Source organism: Nannobrachium achirus, assembly GCF_963921795.1.
Source record: "Nannobrachium achirus genome assembly, chromosome: 2".
NCBI lineage: Eukaryota > Metazoa > Chordata > Actinopteri > Myctophiformes > Myctophidae > Nannobrachium > Nannobrachium achirus.
The window spans coordinates 21936646-21945719 of NC_137811.1; the positions used below are offsets into that span (position 1 = coordinate 21936646).

The following is a 9074-nucleotide window of genomic DNA, read 5'->3' on the forward strand; positions in this document are numbered from 1 at the left end:
ACATGGTTTATATTTTTGGAGATTAGAGATTGGTTAAAGCATCATTCCCACCAGGCACGATAAAGACAAAGACAAAGATAAGAAAATATCTTTCTCAATATGGGAGTGGATGGTAGTGTCCAGTGTGGACACTACCATCCACTTCAATTAAGAAAGATATTTTTAGTCTGTCGATGCTGCTCATTGCTCATTTTACTATAGGCCTACTGGAGTGGAATATGGGTCAGTATGTGTAAAAGCATTGTGTGATTGATGTGGTTAGGCTAACATTTTACAAATGTAAAACAGCTTTAGTAATTGTTTAAGAACAGTTCATTAGGCTATACTCAACAAGGCTCAACAGCCTTAGCAAGTCACTGTTACTTATTTGTATTTACTTAGACCAAGAGGAACTGGGTCTGGAAACATCTGTTTAGTGGGTCAAGTGACTCAGACATTCCACAGACAGGAGACAGACAGAAGGTCAAAAAGAGCGCCCTGGTTCAACACATCATGTTGGAAAAGATGGCCAAAGTCAGTTGCATTTAATACTTTTTTTAATTTTATTTTTGGTAGCATGAATGTAACTTGAGGACTTTCGAACGAACCACTATACTGTAATCAAGAAAGCTTGTCTGAAAAGTAATACGTAAACAAATAAACAGTAAGCCCTTTTCAATGCCAGAGGGGGATGATTCTTGGGGGTTTAATATTACAGAAACCATTCAACAAAGACACATTTGTATAATAAAATATAAATAAACAACTGTGTAGGTGATTGTAAAGGAATCAAATGCATCCAGTATACAATGCTGACTGCTCTGCATTTAATCATCTACATGTGATGATAGCTACCCAAATAAATGCTTAAATAATAATAAATGTTTGTACCACACTAATTGCTCCAGATGTGCAGATTGGTGCCTTGCATGATTTCCTCCGCCATCGGTGTATGAATGGGTGTTTGAATGAATGAATGTAAGGCAGAATCTATGTAAAGCGCTTTGGAATAAAGAGCTATATAAATGCACCATTTAACATTTAGATAGATAATACATTTTTAGCTTCCATCTAACCTGTTAATTTCTGTCTTTGTTTCGGGCCTTTTGATAATAAAGAGAGTAAAAACATAATACAAAAATACACATTTATTTCCAGCAACATTGTTCATATAATTACAGGAATGAACATACACAAATACAAATACAAAGACATACAATAAGGCACAGTATTCTTATTTACTTACAGAAACTATTGAAAACGTTGTGTATGTGATACACACTTATTTATACAAACAATACAACAAGTACCGGTAGGTATTTACATACCCTAGCTTTGTCTTTCTACACAATAACGTTAGTCTTCTTGGAAAATATACATTTTGCTTGCTTGAAGTTGGAGGATATACACTTTAGGTCAGGGGTCTTCAACAATTTCAGGCCAGGGACCCCTTAGTTGAGAGAGAGATGAAGCAGGGACAGGGACCCCCCACGACCTGTTCATAGATTCCATATAGTTTCATCTTTTGACAGCACAATCATCAGTGTATTTTGGATTCATGTCAATTTGTGTTTTCTGATATTTAACCACTTGAACCGTCAATACTTAATAAAGTTGACATTTCACTCTGTACTTGGTCCGCTCTTTTTCCCCCTCTACAAAACCTCTTTGCCAAAAATAGCAGATCTACAAGCTCACAACGTCTCGTGCTGCGAGGCGTTGTGAGCTTGTAGATCGGCTATTTTTGGATAAAGTTCTCATAATATGGACGCTAGGGTTCAAGTGGTTAAAATAAAAAAAGGAGAAAAAAAAGGTTTCTATCACTCAAAGATTTGGAGGACCCCCTGTAGTGACTCTGAGGACCCCCTAGGGGTCCCAGACCACCTGTTGAAGACCCCTGCTTTAGGTCAAAGGTGCATTTCAGATAGTTGTGGAAAGTACCACAAAGTCACGAGAATGGCCTTTCACCTTTGTGGATCAAGCCCTTGTTTGATGGTGGGTCTTGGGAGAGGGACAAAGTCAATTTGGTTATTTAAAAGAAAATGTGTTCCGTAGTTGAAATGTTTGAATGGTGGTGACCCCAAAAAACAGTGGTGTGAAAAGTAACTAAGTACATTTACTCAAGTACTGTACTTAAGTACAATTTTGAGGTATTTTTACTTTACTGTAGTCTTTTCCGATTTTCGATACTTTTTTACTTCTACTCCACGACATCTCAGAGCCAAATATTGTAGAACTTTTACTCCACTACAGTTATTTGAAAACTTGAGTACTAGTAATTACTTTGTAGATTTGGATTATTATTACAAAACATACATTAACCACTTCGACCCTATATACATTTTGTATGTCCGTAGCCCAAGACTGTGACACTATAGCGATCTATATTATATTATATGCAAGTCGTCCAACTTAACAACCAGGATACTGTATGTGAAAATGTGACCAAGAAACCTTTACGAAGACCTTATAGCCAATTTGACTTTTGTGACTGCTATACTGGCATATTTTCCTTGTAGACTTCAGAAGTAGAAAGCATCAATAATATATATATTCTATTTATACATTCAAGTGAAGTGCTTAGATTCTTTTTCACCATAGTCAACGCTACGGCGCACACACAGGAAGCTACACAATATAAACACCCTCTCCAGGAGAGGAAGACACAGACCTATCTCATTTCGTCGTTGTCGGGTGGAAACCTTGTATGTCCAAAACCGTTTGTTTTGTATTTATCATTTAAAAAATTAACTAAACTAGTGAAAACAGCCGATCTACAAGCACACAACGCCTCGCAGTGCAAGGCGTTGTGTGCTTGTAGATCTGCTGTTTTCGCTATTTTTGCGTGATGGCCTTGTATGATGAAGCAGGGCTTTGCTTTGCAAGAAAAAAAAACACAAATTTGAAACTTGGAGATATGAGGTTTCTGCCCGACAGTGACGGTTTTCAACTATCATGACCTCTAGGGAGGTGACTGGTTTCTACAAGTATTATTCTCATCATTACAAGAAGCGTTGAATGTTCTGTACATACATGTTTAACCTAAAAACAGCACCACTGGAGAGCACAGATCTGCCTGCATAGACCAGCATGTGTACAGGCTGTCGGATATAATAATTGCCAGGTTCCGTGTTGTATTCGGTTAATTCACCTCCTGCATTTACAAACGCTCAGGTTTTCTCAATGCATGATGTCTCTCATTTCAGCCGCAACCCAGATTATTATTAACCATTTACTGTGTTCCTGAATATGGAATGTGACCAGTGTTGATTTTGACGGCAATTTTAGTCATAATCTTTTGAATAAATGTAGTTTTAGTCATATTTTAGTCATCTAATTTTTTTTGTTTTAGTCTAGTTTTAGTCAACTAAATCTACAGTTGATTTTGTCGACTAAAATGTATTTTTGCAGTGCCTTGATGGATACGTTGTAATGGCTGATTTTACACTTGATCTCTGAAAATAGCAGATCTACAAGCTCTATAAGCTTGTATAGGGCTATCTGCTATTTTCAGAGTGCAACACCCGAGCACAACCAAGCATAAAATGACTCTTAGTTCTAGAGGATCTCTTCCCCACTAGTCCCTCCCTAACATTTCAGCCTAGTTTTTATTCGTTGACCAAATTGTCACAGTCCTAGTCATCATAACTTAGTTTTCATTTAGTTTTGATGTCGTTTTCGCGAGTGAGAAAAAAGGCGAACATCTTTCAGCCGACGAAATCAACACTAGTTCCTGAATCTAGTCCATTGGTTCTCAAAGTGGATTCCAGGGACTCTTTGGGTTCCTTTATGGGGGTCTATATTGACCCATACAAGTCTGTAACTCTAACAGCATACAAAAGGAACCAAATGGACCCTAAGGGGTCCATTTGGTTCCATTTGTACGCTGTCAGAGTTAAGGGGAAACCTCGAAATTTGAAAGTTTGAGAAACACTGATCTAGTCTACAGAATGTGACACTACTATAACCTCATGCCACTGTAGCCCAGGTCGGAGGGCTGCCAGATGGCGTTGTCTCTGGGACAGTGGCTGTGGCAGGCACAGCTCTGGACCACCATGACGGGCCTCTTGCTGGCCTTGCGGCCCACCGCGCCACACTGGAAGTCCAGCAGGACGGTCTTGGTGCGGTGCGGCGTGCAGCAGCGGCCGTCCGTGCAGGAGCCACAGTACCGTGGCTTGTAGAGCTGAACGCTGGTGCAGTTCTTGTGGGAGATGTGGACGGCCTTGGTGCTCCTCAGCATCCTCTGACACGTCTTACTGCCTCTCTGGAGGGAGGAGGACGGATGAGACAGAATGTTAATGAAAAGTACTGTAATGTACACATAAAGTTCACTTGACATCGTCCCGAATTGGGATGAACATACATGCGTTGTCTTTTATGAAGACTATTTTGCTGCATTTGCTGCACTAGCTTGTGTTGAATATTCTTGGAACCAAAGATCAAAGTTTACAAGACTGGAGGGCGGGATGGAGATATATAATATACGTGTTTATGTTTGGGGTACGCTATTTTAATGATGTCACGCGCACGCCGATTAACACTTACCGGTACACTACAGGAGTTGACAGGTCAGACATTAGACTTGATATGGATACAGACTTGTAAGTTGTTCCTTTGTTAAATATCCCTGGTGTGACACTACAGCTTTTGTAAATGTTGTTGAGGTGTGAACTTAAGGGTTGTTTTTAGCCAATCCATGCACGTTGGATACGACACAAGCACATCGTTGATTAAAATGTTTAGGTAAAACAAAGTTCAGCCAGTGCTGTACTAACTACAGTATGAAAACCAACACAGTAAAATCATCAACGTGAATTTAGTGGATCACTAAGTGCAGCCTACCTTAGGGCCGATGGGCGTCAGCTGCATGTGGTCCTGCTGGTCGTCACAGGGCCGGACCATACACAGCCGGCTCTGTTTCACCATGTCACAGCGGCGGTTCTTGTTGGTCACTCTGGTGGACACGCCCGTGCCGCAGGTTCGAGAGCAGGCGCTCCACTCTGTGGTCTGTTCAATGCAGTTCTGACTGGGGTCCCAGCCGTCCACGCCCACCGTCTCCTCTTGCCGGAAGGCTGGAGGAATAATCACGGTTAGGGAGAGTGTACAGTACATGTAAACTTGTATGTGTATGCATGCGTGCATCATTTTTTCTCATCTACAGGATTGGTTCTCAAACTTCTTCATGTCAAGGACCCCCAAATTGACACTTATTAGCCCCGTGGAACCCCATTTGAAAAGATATGCCAGGGACCCCCATAAGAGAAGATTTTCACTGCTCTAGCAGTGATTCTCGACCATTTTGATTTCAAGGACCCCATGTTTGACATGCATTAGGCTACGGACCCCCATTTAATGGCATTTCTATCTATGAGACCCCAGTTTATATTCTAAAATCAATGTTAATTTAACTCTGAGTGTGTACAAATGGAACCGAATGGACCCGTTCCATTTGTACACTCTCCGAGTTACATATCCACAAGGGTGCATTTGGTTCCTAACTATCATTTAGCTGGGGACCCCCTGGAACTCCCTCACTTTTAGAACCACTGGTCTGTGTCTCCTCTCTCCTCACCTGCCATGGCGAAGCCCCCCAGCGCGCTGGCCTCGGCCTGCGGGTCACACACCCACTTCTCGCAGCACTCCCCGGGCACCTGGACCTTCCGCGGCAGCGGGCAGTCCGGGCCGGGCAGCATGACGTCCAGGTTGCAGCGGGGCACGCAGGCCACCTGCCCGTCCCGACACACACACTGGTACTTGCAGCTGGGGAAGAAGGTCTGGCCGCTCTGGTAGACGGAGCCGTCCAGAACGCAAGAGTTCCCCTGGTGAGCTGGGTAATGAGAGAGAACGTTGGTGAGTTTATAGGTTGACTGTTGTTGATTTTAGGCTGACTGTCAGGCTAATCTTAATGATATACGGTACAGTATAGGTTCTATGTACTGTATCTATGCGGAGGCATTACACAGGGATGTCAAAATGATAGATCACTAGGCAATGATCATTGCCATGTTGGCTTGGCTTTTTTTTTGCCACAGATATACAAAATGAGCAGACAATAATATTACTAGAAACACATAACCCCGAATGACCATAAGAGGCCGGTAACTCTCCATTTGTACACTCTCAGAGTTATGGTAGTCCTTGCAAATAAAACGTTTGAGAACCACTAGTAACTAATAGTGGACTCATAATGTACCATAGTGTCTTAGTAAATCAGTGTCATACATGGGAAACATGGAGACTTGTAGCCTAATTGGGTGTTATTGGGTGTTATGATGAAAATAACAACATTATAATGGTGTGTAAAACAGTGTAATAGACAAGACCAAGTCATTGCCACAGACATGCACATTTCTCCACAGACTCATTGATGACCCCCTGTCACTAGCAACATCCTGTGAACTCAACTACTGTACTGTATGGCCATGCAAAAAACAGACTTTCAAACACATAGACAAAGCAGCAGGCAAAAACCCAGACTGAACATTAAGAGGTTTACACAGCAGGACATGCACGTCATGAGCGAGATAAGCGGTTACCGTGGTGCTGCAGACCACCGTAAATGCTCACCAGGGAGCCACAGACACAGAAAAATAGTGGACAAACACATAAAGAGCGAGGCCTAAATGACCATTGCACGTCTGTAACTCGGAAGAGTGTATGCAAATAGGTCCATTTGGTTCCATCTCTTTCAGAGTCCCAGAGACAGACTCTAATGTGCCCCATAATGTCATTGTAAATCAGTGTCATACATGTTCTGAAGCAAACCTGGAGACTGACAATCAGTAATTGGGTTTTAGGATGAATATAACAACATTATAATGGTGTGTAAAAAAGACACATCTGTTCTTGTACGGACATGTTGATCAGGCACGTGCACACATAGACATCAAAGGGGGCTTGGCCCCTGCCCTTTTATCCGTCTGTAAAAAGAGCCATGAATGCAGTTTTTACTATGGTGAAAGAAATGCAAATGGGCTCTTTCCATGCCATACCCGAAGACAGCATTCAAGAGAATTGCCTTTTCCAAACTCTCCTGAACTTGAATGCAGCATCTTATGGTGAAATAATTGCCCTCTCTGTGTTGAAATCCATGCCGTTATGCCACAGCTCCAGTATTGACTTGATTATGCTTAGTTCAGTGTGGTATCAAGTACCGAAAATAGCCGACCTCCAAGCTCACAACGCGTATCGTTGCGACGCGTTGTGAGCTTGGAGGTCTGCTATTTTCGATATTTTCACCAAAAGGCCCTTTTTAGAAATGTCAGCCCCTGCCTGTCGAACATTCTCTGCATGTCCCTGGACATGTTGACCCCTGCGGCTCACTCACCTACACAGACTCCAGTCCTCTTGTGTACGTCGGCTGCGTAGTCGCACCGCAGGCCTTTGCGTGTGTCACAGGGGTTGGTCTCGGAGCAGACCTCGCCTTTCTGCCGGGCACAGACCAGGCAGCAGGGGCAGTCGTCCAGGATGAGGGGCACCCCGGGGGGGCACATGGGGGGTTCCCGAGGGCACTGGCACCTCAGAGGGCACGCTTGGCACCAGACCAGGGTAAACATCTGCATGGGGCAGAGAAAGTAACGTCAAAGTATGTCAGGGTTGCAGTATAATGGAACGGATGTTCAGTTAAAACCATGATTATGATGAGAATAAAATGATATATCCATTTATTATTATTATTTTATTTTTTTAACAGAATAATTACATTCGTCAGCTGACTTGGAATTCTTCAGAATGTATTATTTAACAAGCATACCTGTGTTAAGATGTAGGAAAAAAATAAGACTTTCTCTGCCGGATTGAAAATCCTCATCTTGTCTGTTGGGTTCAGCCAAATCACAGAAACCTAACTGCTAGAAAGAACTCTTGTCTTGTCTTGTCTTGTCTTGTCTTGTCTTGTCTTGTCTTGTCTTGTCTTGTCTTGTCTTGTCTTGTCTTCTCTTCTCTCGTCCTGTCCTGTCCTGCCCTGTCTTGTCTCTTGACGGTACTGTACTCTATCAAGGTGAGTTCTGTTCAGTTGAGGTTGAAATGTTCCTGGTCTCTGGAGATGGCGTTGCAGTCAGAAGCTAGTAATTCCTTTGGCGTTCTGTGTGAAGACCCGGGAGAAGAGATGCTTTTATAGCTGATCTTTTCCACTGGCACCATGACGACAAACAGGATGGAATGTTGGAGAGATCACCCAGAGTTCTGGAATTCTGGCAGACGACTGGAGGAAAGGCGAGAGTTGCAATTTACTGTGAGATCCTGAGCGCGGGGAGGGGGGGGAGGGGGTAGACACGGGGGGAAAGAAGGGGAGACGGCCAGAGAGAGAGGGAGGGAGAGAGAGAGAGAGAGAGAGAGAGAGAGAGAGAGACATTTTATTATATTGTATCGCAATTCTTGCCAGTTGCATTGAGTTGAGGGAGAACGAGAGGGAAACCCCATGCAAGCTTTACACCCCTTATGTGATAAATTAATTGCTATGCCTACTCAGCGACACTTGCTATGTATTCTAAGCACGCACGCACGCACGCACGCACGCACGCACGCACACACACACAGTACATAGTATTAAATTCATACCGTATACATATATATATATATTCACAGACACATACCGGTACACACTTGTTTCACATGTGCCATTGAGATATTTGTGATGGGGTTTCCCTCATTGTTCCGTCCAGGATAGTTCAGGGTGTTTACTGTGTCATTAGTTCTAAGGGACAGTTTAAGGTGTTTACTATATGTCATTAGTTCTAAGGGACAGTTTAGGGTGTTTATACTATGCCATTAATGCTAAGGGTCCCAAGACCTCTGGACACTCTGCGGTGACCTGTTGACCCCTGCACCTGGGAGGTCGCAGTGGAAAACCCTGGTGTTCCCTGTGGGATCGTTAGTGTTTCCTTAAATAGCAACACGGTGGAAAGTCTGTCTGGGTCATCAGCAGCCTGAATGACAACAGAACCTGGGGTATATCCACATCTGGCTTTTAGCTAATCTCTAGGCCTATATGCGTGGCCCAAACACTAGGTTGTTTTTGTGTTTTGTGCAGGGTTTCTCTGATTGTCACAGGATTTTGAAAATGTTTTACCTGGCTTAGACAGGGTTACTTATGA

The 9074-nt window shown here is 43.0% G+C and overlaps 1 protein-coding gene across 1 annotated transcript; it reads right to left on the reverse strand.

Moving 5' to 3' along the window:
• Positions 1–3940: 3940 nt before the first annotated feature.
• Positions 3941–7532, reverse strand: LOC308304779 (CCN family member 3-like; the record flags this gene model as incomplete). Its single annotated transcript, XM_080749409.1, has 4 exons — positions 7307–7532; positions 5552–5806; positions 4822–5051; positions 3941–4243 (listed from the first exon to the last, which is right to left on the reverse strand). Exons 1-4 carry the CDS (start codon positions 7470–7472, stop codon positions 3941–3943), a joined length of 954 nt encoding a protein of 317 aa, XP_080605535.1. The 5' UTR covers positions 7473–7532.
• Positions 7533–9074: the final 1542 nt, after the last annotated feature.